This window comes from Watersipora subatra, chromosome 8 (assembly GCF_963576615.1).
Source record: "Watersipora subatra chromosome 8, tzWatSuba1.1, whole genome shotgun sequence".
Classification (NCBI taxonomy): domain Eukaryota; kingdom Metazoa; phylum Bryozoa; class Gymnolaemata; order Cheilostomatida; family Watersiporidae; genus Watersipora; species Watersipora subatra.
The window spans coordinates 37,689,132-37,709,961 of NC_088715.1; the positions used below are offsets into that span (position 1 = coordinate 37,689,132).

At 42.0% G+C, this 20,830-nt stretch overlaps 1 protein-coding gene across 1 annotated transcript in view; it reads left to right on the forward strand.

Annotated features, from left to right (window-relative positions):
* The window catches only part of LOC137402517 (fibrillin-2-like), a 40,173-nt gene extending 19,399 nt beyond the window's left edge, over positions 1-20,774 (forward strand). Inside the window, exons 10-18 of the mRNA XM_068089018.1 lie at positions 384-506; positions 10,738-10,860; positions 11,468-11,590; positions 16,301-16,423; positions 16,698-16,820; positions 18,320-18,442; positions 18,707-18,811; positions 20,381-20,487; positions 20,592-20,774. Coding sequence (XP_067945119.1) covers positions 384-506; positions 10,738-10,860; positions 11,468-11,590; positions 16,301-16,423; positions 16,698-16,820; positions 18,320-18,442; positions 18,707-18,811; positions 20,381-20,487; positions 20,592-20,774 — 1,133 coding nt within the window. The remainder of the gene's footprint in view (positions 1-383; positions 507-10,737; positions 10,861-11,467; positions 11,591-16,300; positions 16,424-16,697; positions 16,821-18,319; positions 18,443-18,706; positions 18,812-20,380; positions 20,488-20,591) is intronic.
* The last annotated feature ends 56 nt before the right edge of the window (positions 20,775-20,830 follow it).

The following is a 20,830-nucleotide window of genomic DNA, read 5'->3' on the forward strand; positions in this document are numbered from 1 at the left end:
TAGTCACCCTCTTGTTCTCGTGGGTATCGACTCTTGGGATTTTATATTGCACTCTTTGGGAGCTAATTTATGGTTTTGATATGAACTTTAATTACAAGTTTTTGTGATTACTTAAGATTCTTTCAGACAGTGGACTTTATGCTGTAGTTGCAGATTGGATGGTTTAAAATCTGGAAATTGATCTGGAGAGGTGATTATCTCATCTCCGAAGTTTGTTGATGTTGTCAGCGTTGGAATGTTTTACCATTATATTTACTACAAAGGGTGCAATGGTGGTGTAAAACTTATACATGTATCATCTTATTCCTTCCTTTAGGTCTAACTGTAGATGATTGATATGAGATATAACAGCTGTTTAATCCAAAGCTGTCATGTTCTTGTAGATATCAATGAATGCGTGGAAGGGAGAGACAACTGTAATGAGAATGCTAAATGTGTCAACTCTGATGGCTCTTTCAGTTGTTCATGTTTGCCTGGGTTTTCTGGAGATGGATTCAACTGCACGGGTACTTTACCTCTCCTTAAATTCAACAGTTTAAAGTTCTTGTACAATAGTTAAAAAACTATATATAACTTCTCCTTTGTCAATAAGTTGTTGAAAGTTATCATTGGATATGCTCCATGATAGACCATCTAAGGGTTGATCAAATCCTGAGCAGGTTAATTGCGAACAGTGTCTCAGAGCGTTTCTTTTGAGCTAACAATTGAAAATTAAGCGTTGAGCAAGAACGAAAATTTTTAGATTTACATTCAAACTAAAAGTTGGTAAACAAGTAGTTATATGTTGGTAACATCAGCCACCCACGGGGATGTGATTTTCATCTCTTAACAGAAATAAATGCTCAAATATGAAGTTTATAAAACCGTCTATGAGAATACTCAGTAAACAAGCTAATAGTAACTTGTCACTTGATGCAGCATGTCATACGCTGTACCTCCTATACATAACCCTATATATACCTCTATACATACTTCCTATATATACCCCTATACATACCTCCTATATGTATCTCCTATACATACCTCCTATACATACCTCCTATACATACCTCCCATACATACCTCCTATACATACCTCCTATACATACCTCCTATACATACCTCCTATACATACCTCCTATACATACTTACTATACATACATCCTATATGTATCTCCTATACATACCTCCTATATATACCTCCTATACATACCTCCTATTCATACCTCCTATACATACCTCCTATACATACCTCCTATACATACCCCTATATATACCCCTATATATACCTCCTATACATACCTCCTATACATACCTCCTATATATACCTCCTATACATACTTCTTATACATACCTCTTATACATACCTCTTATACATACCTCCTATACATACCTCCTATACATACCTCCTATATATACCTCTATACATACTTCCTATACATACTTACTATACATACATCCTATATGTATCTCCTATACATACCTCCTATATATACCTCCTATACATACTTCTTATACATACCTCTTATACATACCTCTTATACATACCTCCTATACATACCTCCTATACATACCTCCTATACATACCTCCTATACATACCTCCTATACATACCTCTTATACATACCCCCTATACATACCTCTTATACATACCTCCTGTACACATCTTATACATACCTCCTATACATACCTCCTATACATACCTCTTATACATACTTCCTATACATACCTCCTATATATACTTCCTATACATACCTACTATACATACCTCTTATACATACGTCCTATACATACCTCTTATACATACCTCTTATACATACCTCCCATACATACCTCCTATACATACATCATATACATACCCCTATACATACCTCTTATACATACCCCTATACATACTTTCTATGTATACCTCTTATACATACACTCCTATACATACCTCTTATACATACCTCTCATACATACCTCCTATACATACCTCCTACACATACCTCCTATACATACCTCCTATACATACCTCTTATACATACCCCTATACATACCTCCTATACATACCTCCTATACATACCTCCTATACATACCTCCTATACATACCTTCTACACATACCTCTTATACATACCTCTTATACATACCCCCTATGCATACCTCTTATACATACCTCCTATACATACCTCTTATACATACCTCCTATACATACCTCCTATACATACCTCCTATACATACCTCCTATACATACCTCCTATACATACCTCTTATACATACCCCCTATACATACCTCTTATACATACCTCCTATACATACCTCTTATACATACCTCCTATACATACCTCCTACACATACCTCTTATACATACCTCCTATACATACCTCTTATACATACCCCTATACATACCTCCTATACATACCTCCTATACATACCTCCTATACATACCTTCTACTCATACCTCCTATACATACCTCTATACATACCCCCTATACATACCTCTTATACATACCTCCTATACATACCTCTTATACATACCTCCTATACATACCTCCTATACATACCTCCTATACATACCTCCCATACATACCTCCCATACATACACCATATACATACCCCTATACATACCTCTTACACATACCCCTATACATACTTTCTATATATACCTCATGCATACACTCCTATAAATACCTCCTATACATACCTCCTATATATACCTCCTGTACATACCTCCTATACATACCTCCTATACATACCTCCTATACATACCTCCTATACATACCTCCTAACATACCTCCTACACATACACCATATACATACTCCTATACATACCTCCTATACATACCTCTTATACATACCTCTTATACATACCTCCTCTACATTCTTCCTCTACATTCTTCCTATACATACCTCTCATACATACCTCCTATACATACCTCCTATACATACCTCCTATACATACCTCCTATACATACCTCATATACATACCTCATATACATAACTCCTATACATACCTCCTATACATACACCATATACATACCCTATACATACCTCTTATACATACCTCTTATACATATCTTATATACATACTTCCTATGCATACCTCCTATACATACCCTCTATACATACCCCCTATACATACCCCCTATACATACACCATATATAGTGTACAGGTTTTGTGCGACCTTCACTTTACCTCCACTAGTACAAGACTCGGTGCATGAGTTTATACATATATTCCTGTTTAGTTCATAAGTTGTACAAGAATGATCAAGTAACAGGCAATGAACAGGCCCATAACAGCTCTGCCCTTCTACACAATTGTTGAAGCTTATATAGCTAGTAAGCTTCGCCTCCGTTTTACTTGGTTGGACCCGGAACGGCCCGGCTCGGTCTTGACTTGGCACGGCTCTGGCTTGGCTTTGGCTAAATGTAAGTGGACGCCATCCGCCACACAGTCCCCCCATTGGTGACTGAGGTCTCCAATTTATGTCCTTAGGGAGCACCACTTGGGCCAGGGCCTCATGCCGGTGGGCTCCGTAGCGGAGGCGCTCCACATCTAGCAGTAGCTGGCGCTCTCGGCCATCCAAGTGTCCTTGCCGTAAGACTGTCCGGTGAGACAAGTATTTGATAGTCCTTAATATCATCATGTTCTGCGGCCTGGTTTTCTCTGGCTCCGGTTCTCTCACGGGCGTGCTTTATCTAACGGTAACAGCCGGTGGAAAAGAGGACAACTCCGGTGAGGAGAGGCTGACTCGTTTCCTCTTAGTGCGCACAGCAGCCACCCGGCACTCCTCTTCCACCTTTTCTGGCATGGCCTCGTTGAGCAGATCTTCCATTATTCCCTCTGTTAGGGTTGCATCTAACAACGCCTCTGCTCCTCCTTTGGTAATTTCTAAGACGGCAGAGTCCGGTTGCCGTGTCATATCCCGCTCCGTGTTGTCTCCCTTGTAGGCTACCACATTTGCTGGTGTTGGCCTCTCCATTCCTTCTCCAGCTTCTTCCAAGCTATTTGTGACCAAGTCAGTAAGTCCTGTAGTGATGTGTTGCCTTCGCTGTCCATCTTTTCCAGCGCTCTGATTTCATCCAGAGAAATTGAATGCTTTAAAAGGAAAGCCTTGGTTGCGTCCGTGAGAACCATTTGGCAACTTTCCTGCGCGACCTCCAGACTGTTTTCCAGCAGTTCCATAGAATGACATACACCATCTCTGTACCGTTCTGGCTTCCTAGTTGTCCGGGCTGGCCTCGGATTGTGCCGGACCAGAGTTGATTGGATTGCGGGGTTGATGGGATCTGGTGTGGTGGTCCCTTTGGTCTCCACTGGGTTTGCTTCAAGTTCTCTTGGAACTTTTTCCCGTGTGGCCGGATTGATCTCTTCAGAGCTCGGAGGGCGTCTTTGGCTTTCTTCTTCCTCCGGTCCGGCCGGATTTTCTCCCGGAGTTATCCCCTGCCCTCGTTTTTCTGCAGCTTCTAGTAGCAACTTTTTTCAGCTAGGTGGTGGCATTATAGGTACAGGGTCTATTCTGACCTCCTCCTGCCTCCTCTCCGGCCTGCTGTGTCAAGCTCCTTTCATGTTAGGACCCCTCCTTGGCTTCAAGGTGGCCGGAGCTTGCCCCAACCTTTCTGGGCAGACATAATAAGGTTTCAGCCTTCCTTCGCTCTGAATGGAAGACTGGCCCTGTCGTTCCACCAGATATGTGTGGTTCCCCTAGGCCTTCAGGACCTGGTATGGTCCCACGATCTTTGCCTGCAGCTTGGGATTTCTCCCCGTCTCCGGCATTTATTTGTGAGCCATACCCAGTCGCCTGGGGTGTACAGCCGTGGCTTCTCCCGGTCCTCCTGTCTCACTTCCATCTGACTTGGTCGTAGCGCCTCATGCATTGTTTGCAGCCTCCGCTGCACCTTGAGGGCATGCCATGCTCATGGAAAGGAAAGAACTTGTTGGGTGGCTTTCCAGCTGGTCCGGCAACCTCAGCTCCCGTCCCAACATCAACATGTCAGCTGTCTCTCTGGCTGCGGAGGGGAGGGGGGTGCGTCGGTATGCCCTCATCAGCTGGGGAAACAGCAGGTCCCACTTATCCTGTCTCCGAGTCAAAAGTAGTGCCCTCAAAGAGTCCCCGATTGTTCCGTTCAACGATTCCGTTGGCCTGTGGGTGATAAGAAGTCGTATGGGTTTTTTCAATTCCAGAGTTGGCACAGTTCAGCCATCAGTTGTCTTTCAAACTGCGCCCCCTGGTCCGTGTAGATCTGCTCAGGTAACCCCAGGTAGCAGAAGACCCACTCATCTACTGCGTTTGCGACCACCGGGGCCGTGGCATCAGGTAGTGTCGCAGAATGTGATATGTGGTATGTGATGCAGAATATCCAGCTTTCTGCTTCTGACTTCTAGGTGTTCCGTTGGCATCTCTACCCTTTGGCGATGGCACGATACATGATGGCTACGGGGTCCTTGTCCGGTGGCCTGTGTCCTTACCAGCTTGCTCTTTGGTTCTGTTATCTCTGGTGTGGCCGGTAGCCCCTCGGAGGAACTTCCGGCATCCAGGTTCAATCCCGCCACTGTTGGGGCGAGAGTCCCGTGCGAGTTGCCGGCCGGCCCTCCGGGGTATGCGACCTTGCCCAGGGTCAATCCTGGCCTGTCGAGAGCAGGAGTCCCACCTAGGCAACTGGTCAGTACCCACGTGGCTAAGGGCCCTTGTTCCCTTGCCAACTCTTTCCGTGAGGGGCCCTCGTCTCTCTGCTCAATGTTCGCGCATTGCCGGCAGTCCTCGCAGGTTTGCCTGCTCAACCTATCTGCGTTCTCGTGGCGAGTCCGTGACTAGAGATCTTGGCTGAGTTCCTGCGCCAGGACGTAGCGGAACTCAGCCAAGATCTCTAGCCACTGAGCTACCTGGTTCGAGGGTTCCCTTCTCCTGCATAGTCACCGGAGTGATGCATGTTCTGTCCATAGGAGGAACTCCTGGCCATACAAATACGGCCGAAAGTGCTTCACTGCCTTTACCACCACAAGCAGCTCCTGTCGAGGGATGCAGTAATTGCGTTCCGAGGGGGGAGGGTCTTGCTGTAGTAAGCAATGACTCTCTCGCAGCCCTCTTGTACTTGGGACAGCACAGCCCCCACTCCACACACGCTGGCGTCTGTGTCCAGGATGTACTGCCTCCCGGGATCCGGGTAGCCCAAGATCGGGGCAGTGCTGATACTATCCTTCATTGCGTTGAAGGCGATCTGTTTCCCTTTCATCCATCTCTAGGGCTCTCCTTTTGCAGTCAGTCCGTGCAAGGGATGTGCTATAGTGGCAAACTCCGGCATATATTGTCGATAGTAGCCAACCGTCCCGAGGAATCCTTGGAGTTCTTTCACTCCACGCGGGCTCGGCCATTCCGTGACTACCTTCACCTTGTCGGGGTCTGTAGAGACTGCGTCCTGGCTTACTATGTGGCCCAGGTAGCGAACCTGGGGTTGCAATAGTTTGCACTTGGACGGCTTTAATTTTAGTCCGGCCTTTTGGAGTCTCTGGAAAACCTCCTCCAGCCGGAGCAGATACATATCAAAGTCTGGGGCGATGACTATAGTATCATCCAGATACAGTGGCAGCGTTCTCTAGTGGAGGCCGTGTAGCACACATTCCATGAGTCTTTGGAAGGTCGCGGGGCGGATGTCAGTCCGAAAGGCAACACCTTCCATTTCCATAATCCGGACCATGTCGAGAAGGCCGACTTCTCCTGCGCCTCTGCATCCAGAGGTACCTGCCAGTACCCATTCACTAGGTCGAGCTTGCTGAAATAGCGGCTGCCAGACAGGGCGTCCAGGCTGTCATTGATCCTGGGTAGAGGGTAGGGATCCTGCTCGGTGACGGCATTTAGACGCCGGTAGTCGATGCAGAAGTGCCACTTCCCATCCTTCTTCCAGACCAACACCACGGGGGAGCTCCAAGCTCCTCCGGCTAGCTCGATCAGCCCTCTCTTGAGCAGATCCTGGACCTGCCTTTCAGCCTCGGCCTCCTCCGGTGCGAGTCTGTGTGAGGGGTTGCCAGATTGGCCGGGTGCCCTCCTTACGTGGAATGTTCCACCTCGGTGGTCCTTTCTATGTCGTCGTCACCTGTACTGAACACGGTGGCATATTGACTCAGCAAAGAGGCCAAAATGGCCGTTTGATCTGTTCCCTCACAATTCGGCTGGGCCGCCTGGAACAGTTCCTCAAGGTGAGCCGGCACTCCATAGATTGAAGTCGGACCGGCATCACACAGTAAGGGATCGTACTCTTTGATCTGTGGAGTCTCCACTCTCGTGAAAATGCCGATAGTGGCTTCGGACCGGAAAGTCAATGGCCGTTCTGTAGCATTCATGCAGCGGGTGATGACCTGTTCCCTGGTTCCCGGCTGACTCAAGCTACTTGCTATTGGAGGTCCGTCAGGAAATCCTTCGATCAGTCCCTTGGGGCAGTAATTTTGCGTGGTGATGCGACTGTGTACTGCCATCTCTGTTCGGGCGGGAACCACTACCCTCTTTATCACATCTACCTTGCTCTGTAGCAGCCGCCCATGTCGATCCCTGCAGACCAGCTGTTTGCCATCCACTCGAATCACCGGCTGCTCAAATTCGAGAGAGCTCTGATGGGCCATGAAGAATGGCATTCAGAGTATGGCATCCTCGCTCAGACGGTTAACCACAAAGACTTCCTCTGTCTTTACATCCCTCAGGCAGATGGCCAGATTGATTATCTCGTAGAAGGGGAGCTGTGTTCCGTCAGCCAATAGTCCATGGCTGTCACTCTCCTCAAGTTGGTCCCGTACGGCTCCTGGCAATCGGTCAAATACCTGCTTATCGATCAGGTTTGTGGTGCATCCTGTGTCTAAAAAAAGCTGGATGGGCCGCCACTCCACTCTTCCTGGGAGGAAATAGCTGGTTGAGTGAGATCGACTGAGGGCTTGCTCCCTAGAGGTGTCTTCCAAGACATATTCCGGGAGGCCTGGAAGCCTTCCTTTTTGCGGTAGGGCGGGGTTGGTCTCTCGGGCCGTCCTACGTTCGGGGTAGACCCGCGGCCCCTGTGATTGCCATCTCCAAGGCGGAGAAGAAGGTCGACCCTACCGCCTTTAAGGCAGGTTCCGACCATTCGGCTCAGTGGGGGTCATTCTCGCTGTCTGGGTAGAGGAGATTTGGGGGTCACCCTCCTTTATTTTGGGCTACGTCCCTGCCTTTTGCATGAAGGGGCATAGGCGGTATCCGAGACAGAGGGAATGTCCAGATTGGTCTCACTCAAAAACTGGTAGTAGTTTTGTGTCTCCACAGGCCTTTCCTGTGCATGAACTTTCCTCCACCTAGTCCTTGCTTTTTGAGACCAACTGTCGGTTGTCACTGAATCCCGTGTAGTCCTATTGTGTTTCCGGGACTGTTTAGCCTTGGTACAGCCAGTAATCAGAGCTACTGCTGCGGCCGTGTTTCATTTCCCGAAGCCGGTTTGGTGTAGCGATGGCTATTCTTCTGTACGTGCTCCGGTTGCCCACATTCTCACAAAAGGGTAGCTGACTGGCTTCCCCTCTCCGTTGGAGTGCGAACCTGCTCCTGGAGCAGTTCCATCTTGTCCGTGAGAGCTTGGACCAGCCGGGCTAGTCGTCCTATAACATCGGTTTCGGCCGAGCTCACCTGATCCGAGGTTACTCTCTCCAGGTTTCGTACCGAAGATTCAGTGGATTTACGCTCACCTCCTTGGATCTGGAGGTAGTCATTCTTTGCCCGTACAGCATCAGCCAGCCTGGGCGTATGTACGGCTAACAGATATCGCTGAAAAACAGGGTCCCTTGGTGAGCTGCAGAAGGTCTCTATAGCCATACTATTTTGGTGTCAATTCGGCAGGTACGCAACACAAGGCCGTTGAGCTGGCTTAGTGCCTGCCTGGCGGAGAGTCCGAATCTTGCCCGGAGGGCATTGAAATTAGCCTTCTGGTCTTTGGCCCATCCGCAGTCTTCAGCCTGTTTGCCCAGTGCTTCTTGGAGGTGCAATAGGGTTGCTCTTTCCGTCCACTGGTTGACGTCGGCTACCTCCGTGAAGCGAGCAATGAAGTACTCCACATCTCCCTTTCCAGTGTACTGAGGAGTCCTAAAACGTGGTGCCAGTTCCTGAGCCCTCGGCATCAGTAGTACCCGTTTTAGTGCCTCGACTACTCGGTCGGGTCCCGGGTCAGCACTTCTTGCTCTCGTATTGGCCATGTCTGGCTTTTAGTAGGTTTCTGCTCTTTTTCCAGAGCAGTGCCTCTACTGTGTCCATGGCTGTCGGCTCCTTTCTGGGTATCTTCCTGTAGGAAGTTCTTGCGGTAGGAGCTCACTGCCTCCTCAGGCAAGTCCTGTCGCAGCCTTTAGTAGGTTTCTGATCCCGGAGCAGTGCATCTACTGGGTCAGATACCGCAAGGCTCTCCACAGCTCTCTCTGGTTTTCTTCCTGTTGTCAAGAAGTTCTTCCTGTAGGAGCAGTGTCGCCATTTTTCAGGCAGCCCAGTTTATCCAGAGTCCAGTAATCCTCCCAGTGTCCAGTGATCCTGATGCGAGTCCTGTGGTGGAGTTCTTGAGATCATCAGCGAGCCCGCTGCTGTTAAGGTTTTGTGCGACCTTCACTTTTCCTCCCCTAGTACAAGAATCGGTGCATGAGTTTATACATATATTTCTACTTAGTTCATAAGTGGTACAATAATGATCAAGTCACAGGCAATGAACAGGCCCAGAACAGTTCTGTTCTTCTACACAAATGTTTGAGCTTATATAGCTAGTAAGCTTCACCTCCATTCTACTTGGCTGGACTCGGCACGGCTCAGCCCGGCTCGGCTCGGTCTTGGCTCAGCACGGCTTTGGCTTTGGCTTAGCTTTGACTAAACATAAGTAGGCGCCATCTGCCATAACATGAGTATATAGTATATAAACTCTTTTTAACTCACTCTGTTTATAATTTACTGACCAGTAAAATAGTGTCAATGTTCATTAGTTCAAACAATCAGTTAGTATCAAGAGACTACTTTAGACTACTTACCAGATGTTTAAAATTCTTTTTTACTATTTCAATGTTTATATATATGCCTTTATTGCATACTTATACTTTTCAGCAATTCATCTTTTACTCATTTTTTTCATAGTAAGCAATATAACATACAACATGTAATATGTAGTAGGCACAACCATACATGCATAGGCACATACACATACAAACTTTTATAGATACAAACACCCTCATATGCACATATACATCTGCACAAATACAGTGCGTACATACAGTGAACACATACAGTGCACACATATGCACTTAGACTTATACATACGCACATACACACATATACACATACATACACAAATATATACACACACATGCCCACACATACACACGTATACACATACAGTATATGCTTACATGCATATACATATACACCCATACCTACACATGTGCACACATATACACATTCATGTACATACACACATATACACAAATGTGCACACCTGTACACATACATACACATACACACATACACACATGTAAACATACAAACAAACATAAACTCTCAGATCCATTCTACTATATTTTTCAGTCTGATAATCTAAACTCTAATAAAACGTCTATATAGTTCTACTTGTACTACATATAATTTTATTACTGGATCCCAGAGATATTGATAGATGGTGTCAGCTGGTCTATTTCACTCCATAAAGCTATCAACCTGCTCATCTTTATTGTTAAAATGATTAACCCTTCTACTACAATCCCCATTAAGCTCTTTCCATGTACGGCAACATAACTCTTTGTAGATGTTGATGAGTGCGATGCAGGGGCAGACAACTGCGACAACCATGCTGATTGCATCAACACTTTTGGCTCATTCAACTGCTCCTGCAAAACTGGTTTCCATGGAGATGGACTTTCCTGTGATGGTAATTGTTACTTATGAACTGAACAGTCTATTAGCCTAAAATTATGATGCTGATATAGAAGTGAAGTTGTCTTCTTTTGCAGCAAATTCATACTAATTTGTAGTTGTTTAGTCAATGACATCAAAGGCAGTTAAATAGAAACTTGTCTGAAAAAGATCACGATGTCAAAGCATACAAGGTCTCTAGAGTTTTGTAGATACGAAACCTTATAGAAACAGAGCACTTAATTTCATTGATAAATATATTTCATTAATGATATTATGCTGACATGAATTGTAACTATTTACTTGAAGATTTGCTGCTAGTGTGGTCACTGAACAGCTTCAGAGTTATCAAGTGTGTATAATATTGACATATTTTTAAAATCTATTTTTTAAATTATTGCTTTCTTGTAAACAGACAATTTTTTACAAAGCATGACAATTGTTAAATAACAGCTGTAAGAGCCCATATTACTTGAACCCAGGGATATTGGTAGATGGTGGCAGCTGGTCTATTTCACTCCATAAAGCTATCAACCTGCTCATCTCCATTGTTAAAATGATTATCCCTTCTACTACAATCCCCATTAAGTTCTTTCCCTGTACAGCAACATAATTCTTTGTAGATGTTGATGAGTGCGATGCAGGGACAGACAACTGCGACAACAATGCTGACTGCGTCAACACTTTTGGTTCATTCAACTGCTCCTGCAAAACCGGGTTTGAAGGAGACGGGATTTCCTGTACTAGTAGGTTATATCTTTTCGTAGAGCTTATCAGACCTCTGTACTCCAATCAGCAGCTCTTGTTAAAAATACAGTATTGTTAGAGGCGCTTGATGATAACAGAAATCTGACAAATTACTTCATGAATAATTCTTGCTCAACTTTTATCTAAAGTGATTAATAATCAGCTACTATTAACAATATATAACTTTCTTTTGTGTTATTTTAGAAGTCCTGTTATACAAGAGTTCTCAAAGTACATGTATAAACTCACACATAAACCTCCTGTGAAATTATTAGTATCTTAACTTATACATCTATACAAATATTTCTCAAAGTTTGTGTCTGTCATCTGTCTAGCTATAGCTATTAATATTTTGGAATAAAGAATCTGTACCATAAAAGATTTGATCTCGGACCTCCAGTTCGCCAGGCTGATGCCTTACCAATTCTGCCCCACAGGGTTGAATGATTCATTAGGTGAAGTATGTCGCTATATGACAGCAAATACGCTACCAATCTCCATCACAAGGGAACAAGATGGCGTAACGTCACGAGAATTGGTAGCTCTTATTAGTGAGCTTACTCAAATTATCCATTGGCAATGTGCCAGTTGCTAATAGCAAGTGACAGACAAATCTCATTACCTCTCATTGTTTACAAGCTGATTTTTAATACCGGGGCAACGCCGGGTAGCTCAGTTAGTATATATATATATATATATATAAATATCAATGTTTGTCTGTCATCCGTCCAGTTGTAGCCATCAAGTTTTAGCAATGAAAAAGCACCTTTATATTGAAATTCTACTTGCAACTTTTTAAAAATTTATTATACAACTTTTACTTTGCAAGTCGATGAACAAGGGTGCGTAATCACAAGGTTAAGCCATTCTCACCATTCCGATCGCTCTTACCATATACTGTATATTCTTTTAGCGATTGCACACGCTAAATGTACAATTTCTTTATTAACTAATGTTACCATTTGCGTTTGTTATTTTTTGGAACTTTTTATATAAATTATTTTATTTCAACTGTTTCAATTGTTTTAATTTGTAAAATTTGGTACTTCCATTTCAAATGTTCAACTACACTTATATCATAGCCTCTGTTAATAAAGCTTGCCAACTCAGTTATCACATACAATCATGTACCCAATCATTGCCAATACTACTATAATTCTTTTACATTTGTAGACTGCTGAATAGAATTTAAATGTTGTCTGTGTACTCTCTATGCATACACTTTATACATACCCACTAAACATACCCTCTATACATACCCACTAAGCATACTCTCTAAACGTACCCTCTATACATACCCTCTATACATACCCTCTATACATACCCTCTATACATACCTTTTATACATACCCTCTATACATACCCACTATACATACTCTCTACACACACCCTTTATACATACCCTCTATATATACCCACTAAACATACTCTCTATACATACCCTCTACACATGCCCTCTAAACATACCCTCTATACATACCCTCTATACATACCCTCTATACATACCCTTTACACATACTCTCTATACATACCCTCTATACATACTCTCTATACATACCCTCTATACATACCCTCTATACATACCCTCTATACATACCCTGTATACATACCCTCTATATATACCCACTAAACATAAAATCTATACATAACCTCTATACACACCCTCTATACATACCCTTTATATATACCCTCTATACATACCCTCTATACACACCCTTTATACATACCCTCTATACACACTCACTATACATACCCTCTATACATACCCTCTATACACACCCTCTATACATACCCTCTATACATACCCTCTATACATACCCTCTATACATACCCTCTATACATACCCTCTACACATACTCTCTATACATACCCTCTATACACACCCTCTATACATACCCTCTATACATACCCTCTATACATACCCTCTATACATACCCTCTATACATACCCTCTATACATACCCTTTACACATACTCTCTATACATACCCTCTATACATACCCTCTATACATACCCTCTATACATACCCTGTATACATACCCTCTATATATACCCACTAAACATACCCTCTATACATACCCTCTATACATACCCTCTATACATACCCTCTATACATACCCTGTATACATACCCTCTATATATACCCACTAAACATACCCTCTATACATACCCTCTACACATACCTTCTATACATACCCTTTACACATACCCTTTAAACATACCCTCTATACATACCCTCTATACATACCCTTTAAACGTACCCTCTATATATACCCTCTATACATACTCTCTATGCAGAGTATGCAGAGTACATGCATGCCGAGTATCTGAAAGTGCTCTCTCTAACAACTTCAATTCTGTCAATAACTGAACAATCAATAAAATAGTGTTATTAGTTTAACTGATCAGCTAGTATCAGAAGATATCATCAAGTTTTAAATGATTTTACCAGAAAGTATAACTTTTTTTACCATTTGAGATTTTGTTATAATTTCATGTGATCTGACCGCCAAGGTATCCCAAGATTAAAATCTGAAACACATACGCTGATCATGGTTTTAATGCTTAGAAGAATGAGGTATGCCTAAACTTCGCCAACAATGATGTCAGTCATCATGATTATTGTTTACATGTGATTAGTACATAGTCTCATCGGCATAGCGTATTTAAATGTAATCCAGCACTTACATTAAAACAATGATACAATTTCTAATCTAACTTTTCATCACTAGAAGCATCTAAAGCTGTGTGTTTAAAGCTATATCAGCAGTTTTATTTGGTGTTCACTATAAACATCAAGAGTGTACTGATTTCAAATGGAAAGACAAAAGTCACATGAGTTACAAATTATGAGTTAATATTAAAACCAACGTACGCCAAAAACAGCGTAAATAAGCTCGTGCCAGCTGAATGCTGATGTTGCATGGGTAATAAAAGCAGCTTGTACAATGAGTAAGACCCCAATTATTCTATTGTGCAGTGATGTAGCTTCTTAGTCTAGAAAATAGCACGTCTGTCTGCAGACCTAGAAATGCTCGGTTCAAATCTACTGCAAAAAGAACTTTCCGTCCTTTGATGTTTTATTGCTATAACTGGACATACGGATGACATATGACAAACACTGAGATTTATATATGTTAACTAGCGAATTGTCTGGGGTTGCACGGGTATTAAAATCAGCTTATAAAACAATGGCAGGTAATTTAGTGTATTTGCCTGCTACTTGCCGTTAGCCTGGCTCATTGCCAATGGCTAATTTGAGTAAGCTAGGGTGTTTAGAGTACGTGTGCTAATTTGAGTACCGCTAGCATAACGCATAGCAGTATTTTCACCCAGATATTCACTGATATCGCCCAATGGATCTATGAATCAAAGGTTAATCAAAGGTTGGAAAATGGGAGACTCTGAGATCAAATCTTATGTGTAACAATATTTTAATAGCTATAGCCGGACATACCGAAGGACATATACACCCACTGTGCTACCTGGCATTGCTCGGGTATTAAAAATCAGCTTATCAAACAATGGTAGTTAATGTAGTGTATTTGCCTGGCACTTGCCGTTAGCCTGGCTCATTGCCAATGGCTAATCTGAGTAAAGCCTGGTTCCCATATCGATTGCGAGACTCCGGCAGTAACATGCGCAGCAAAACGCTTGCAACGCTAGGTTCGACGGCATCTGTTCACATAAAAGCCACATCGTTAATAATATCGTATACATAACTGCGTAATCAAATAAAATGTTTGCTCTCCATGCCGTTGCTATAATGGTGACCTTTACCTGTACAGTGCATTTTGGGAAGATTTTACCTGCGATCTTTTACGAAATTGGAGCAGCGCTAAACAGTTGCATTGCCGCCGGCTACTACCGGCGGTCCTCGGCGGTTCCCAGCGCGTACGTTCCCATTGCGCCGCTAATAGCCTGCGGTGCTGTTGCCGGTGCTTTGCGGCGTATATGGGAACCAGGAGTTAGCCAGAATATTTAGAGTACATTTGCTAATTTGAGTACCGCTAGCGTAACGCATAGCAGTATTTTCACCCAGATATTCACTGATATTGCCCAATGAGTCTATGAATCAAATATTAATCAAAGCTTGGAAAATGGGAGACTCTGAGATCAAATCTTATGTGTTACAATATTTTAATATCTATAGCCGGACATACCGAAGGACATATACACCCACTGTGCTACCTGGCATTGCTCGGGTATTAAAAATCAGCTTGTAAACAATGAGAGAAGATAAGAGTTGCCTGCCACTTGCTATTAACCTGGCGCATTGCCAAAGGATAATTTGAGTACATTTACTAATGAGAGCTACCTCATGACATTAAGCCATGACTTTGCGGCCTCGACCGAAAGCTGTAGCCAATTTGCTCCCATGTAGTGACATATTACCCAGCGAATCTATCAAGCTCCTGTAGTTTAGTTAGTAAGGTGTCGGAGTGGTGAAGGGGAGTTATAGAGATCACATCTTCTGCTTTACAGATTCTTTATTCTAAGATTTTAATAGCTATGGCTAGACACGTATACACACATACACACACGCGACCAACTTTGAGAAATATATATATACACACACAAACTTTGAGATATGCATACAATCCACAATTATAATAGGAGGAAACAGTCTTTCATGGCTGCGATTGGCTGTTCAACTTACCACATTATAAACTTTTGCTTTCTTATATTCAGCAATGTAAACTTTTGTAGATGTTAACGAATGTGAATCAAAAGCAGACAACTGCCATAACAATGCTGACTGCATTGACACTTTTGGTTCATTCACCTGTTCCTGCAAAGATGGCTACGATGGAGATGGGATTTCTTGTCCAGGTAACTGCTGAAGACAGTAAAATTAGGAACATTATTTAAAATATATGTAAAATATTATTTTAGACATTCATACCATTTATACTATTTCATTAATAAATATTTAATTAATAATGTTATGCTGACATGAATTGTAATTATTTGTATAAAGATTTACTGCTAGTATAAGCACTGTACAGCTTCAGTTTTATCAAGTGTGTATAATATTGATATATTTAAAACTTCTTTCATCCTATTTCTAATGGCTGTTTAATCCAAAGCTGTCATGTACTTGTAGATATCAATGAATGCGTGGAAGGGAGAGACAACTGTGATGAGAATGCTAAATGTGTCAACTCTGATGGCTCTTTCAGCTGTTCATGTTTGTCTGGATACTCCGGAGATGGATTCAACTGCACGGGTACTTTACCTCTCCTTATATTCAACAGTTTAAAGTTCTTGTACATTAGTTTAAAAACTATATATAACTTCTCCTTTGTCATTAAGTTGTTGAAAATTATCATTGGATATGCTCCATGATAGCCCATTTAAGGGTTGATCAAGTCCTGAGCAGGTTAATTGCGAAAAGTATCCCAGAGCATTTCTTTTGAGCTAACAATTGAAAAATAAATGTTGAGCAAATACAAAAACTTTTAGAATTACAATCAAACCAAAAGTTTGTGAACAAGTAGTTATAAGTTGGTGACATCAGCCACCCGCGTGGATGTGATTTTCATCTCTTTACAGAATTAAATGCTCAAATATGAAGTTTATAAAATGGTCTATGAGAATACTCAGTAAACAAGCTAATAGTAACTTGTCACTTGAAGCAGCATGTCACACGTTGTACGTCCTATACATAACCCTATATATACCCCTATACATACCTCCTATACATACCTCCTAAACATACCCCCTATACATACCTCCTATACATACATCCTATATATACCTCCTATACATACCTCCTATACATACCTCCTAAACATACCTCCTATGCATACCTCCTATACATACCTCCTTTACATACCTCCTATACATACCTCCTATACTTACCTCCTATACATACCTCCTATACATTCCTCCTAAACATACCCCCTATACATACTTCCTATACATACATCCTATATATACCTCCTATACATACCTCCTAAACATACCTCCTATGCATGCCTCCTATGCATACCTCCTATACATACCTCCTATACATACCTCCTATACATACCTCTTATACATACCTCCTAAACATACCTCCTATGCATACCTCCTATACATACCTCCTATACATACCTCCTAAACATACCCCCTATACATACCTCCTATACATACATCCTATATATACCTCCTATACATACCTCCTACACATACCTCCTAAACATACCTCCTATGCATACCTCCTATACATACCTCCTATACATACCTCCTATACTTACCTCCTATACATACCTCCTATACATACCTCCTATACATACCCCTTTATATACCTCCTATACATACCTCCTATACATACCTCCTATATATACCTCCTATACATACCTCCTATACATACCTCCTATACGTACCCTTATACATACCTCCTATACATACCTCATATACATACCCCTATACACACCTCCTATACATACCTCATATATATACCTCCTATACATACTTCCTGTACATACCCCTATGCATACCTCCTATACATACCTCATATACATACCCCTATACACACCTCCTATACATACCTCCTATACATGCCTCCTATATATACATGTACCTCCTATACCTCCTTGCTATCTTTTTACACCATATGTTTTTTACAGAGGAAATTATAGATGTCAGTGAGATGTGATGTCAACAAGACTTTTGAACGCATAGAGTTTTGAACTTTTTTCCGTATTCAATTCTCTTTAAAAAACATTTTGTAACACTTCGTAGATGTCAATGAGTGTGAATCGAAAACAGACAACTGCCATAACAATGCTGAATGCATAAACACAGATGGTTCATTCGACTGCTTTTGCAAAGTTGGTTACCATGGAAATGGAATGGTTTGTCAAGGTAATTGCTGTAGTCGGTCAAATAGAAACATTTCATTGAAATATATGTAAAACATTATTTTACATGTTCATGCTAATAACTGTCAAGTGTAATGATATTATGCTGACTTGAGTTGGAACTATTTTAATATAATTTGGCAACTAAGAAGAGTACTCTACAGCTTCAGTGTATGTATAATATATGTGTATATCAACTATAATATTAACATTTAAGTCTGGTTCTTTTCTATTGACTGCCTAATCAAGGGCTGCTATCTACTTGTAGATAACAATGATTTGTGTATCAAATTGACTAAATGTGTCAACTCTGATGGTTCTGTCAGCTGTTCATGTTTGTCTGGATACTCTGGAGATGGATTCCACTGCACGGGTACTTTACCTCTCTTTACGATCAACAGTTTTAAAATCATGTACAGTAGTTCAGAAGCTAAATACAGCTTTTCCTTTGTTACAAAGTTTTTGGAAGTTATCAGCCCATTAGATATGTTCCATGATAGGCAATCGAAGGGTTGACCAAACTATGAGCAGATTAATTTGGAAAAGTGTTTCAGAGCATATTTTTGTAGTCATAGCATCTCAATTCACCAGTAACATGTCATCTCTCAGTCAAAGTATGCTATCATAAAACATAATTCGGAGCAGGTGGAAGTCTGTAGCATGTAATAACAGCAGCAGGTTACTCGTTTAAAACCAAGTCTTTGCTTAACTTATAAAAGCCTAGTCTCTCAGTCTACCATCGCAATACCAACGTGTCTCCCTTGCAGCTCGATGGATAATCTCCTCTTGTTCATAACTTTAGCTCCATAGATGTATTTGTGACAATTTTAAACGTAGAGTTCAGTTGGTTTCTTATCAGCCTGCTGCCAATACTCAAGTACTTTCTTTTTGAACTATTGCTCATACTTTGTTTTTTAGATTGACCTGGAGAGCTTGCTCATGGGGTAAACAGACACATCAACACACTCTGTTCCTCTTTTCAGTTTCAACAAGCTCTGTTCCTCTTTTAAATTTCAACAAACTGCAATTTGAGCTCATGTGTCTTAGTGCAAGTCTTGTACAGCAGTTTTTATTCCTATTTCATTTATAATATATATACATATATTATATACATATATTATATATATACATATATTATATTATACATATATTATATATACATATATTATATTATACATATTATAATATATATACAAATATTAATTTCAATGTTTGTTTGTCTGTTGTTTGTTCATCCCGTTATAATGACATAGTTACGGAAAAGAAAAATCTGCTTTGCACAGGATTTGAACTCGGAACTTTCAGGTCTGTAGACAGGCATGCTAGCAACTTGGCTAAGCAGTTACATTGCAGTACAATCAAAAAATTGTGGTCATACTTCTTACACCGGTTAAAATACGCACATTTGAAGCGCCTGTAAAAATATTTTAATGGAACTGACTGAGCTTCCCTACTTGTGTTCCAAGATTCAAACCACTTGAGTAAAAAGTAAATGAGTGTATATCACGCAGCAAATATATAATGGTACAGCTGAATGTGCAATAAACATATAAGTAGCTGCACAATGTAAGACTTCCGGGTGTTCTGATCTTGGTCATTTCTGTGGCTTCTTTTATAGCTCTTTGCTTTGGCTTGACTCTGCGCCCCGGTGGTAGGGTCGACCCGGTAGCCAACCCTTGGTTGACCAGAAGTGTTATCATGGGCCGTCTCTTATAACGAGCCGGCGAGAGGCCCTAGAGGCCAACCATTCAGCATCAAGAAATAAGATCAGATGAAACCACAGCTGGTGCTGTCAGGCTCTGTATTCCTGATGGCAGAATTTTATTTCGGCAAAGGCTCGATCTTCTTTTGTTAGTTTTCTGGCTCCGATCAAGCTGACAAATGGCCAACTCCTGCCAGCAATGGCTATTTTTAATAGCTGGCAAGTTTACCTCTTTTGAAGGTGATATAAGAGGCTCGTCAGCAGGCGGACATCCCAGTATGCGGGCCTGTTGCTCCGAGCGGGACTTGAGTTGTGTTGATATCTCTTCTGCTTGTCTTGTCCGCTTGGTAAGTAGACTGTGTATGGGCCAATTTGAGTCAGCGTTGGCTTCAACATCTCTATCAGCTTATTAGGTTAGCACGCTTTCTTATGCTCGTCCTATCCACTCTAGCCAACTCGTTTTCTAGCTTATGGTAGAGCTGCCGTGCCACGTTCAGGGATTCATGAGAATACACAGCTCCATCAGGAGGTCAGCAGTCCATACTCTCTTTTTTTACAACGTCTCCTACTGAGTTTTGTTGACAAGATGCAGTCTGCTTCCACACTCACCACCTGCATGAGCCCCTTGGTGTGACATCACTTGATCATGTGAAACAAGTTGTCATCAATGAGAACATATGACGGTAGCAA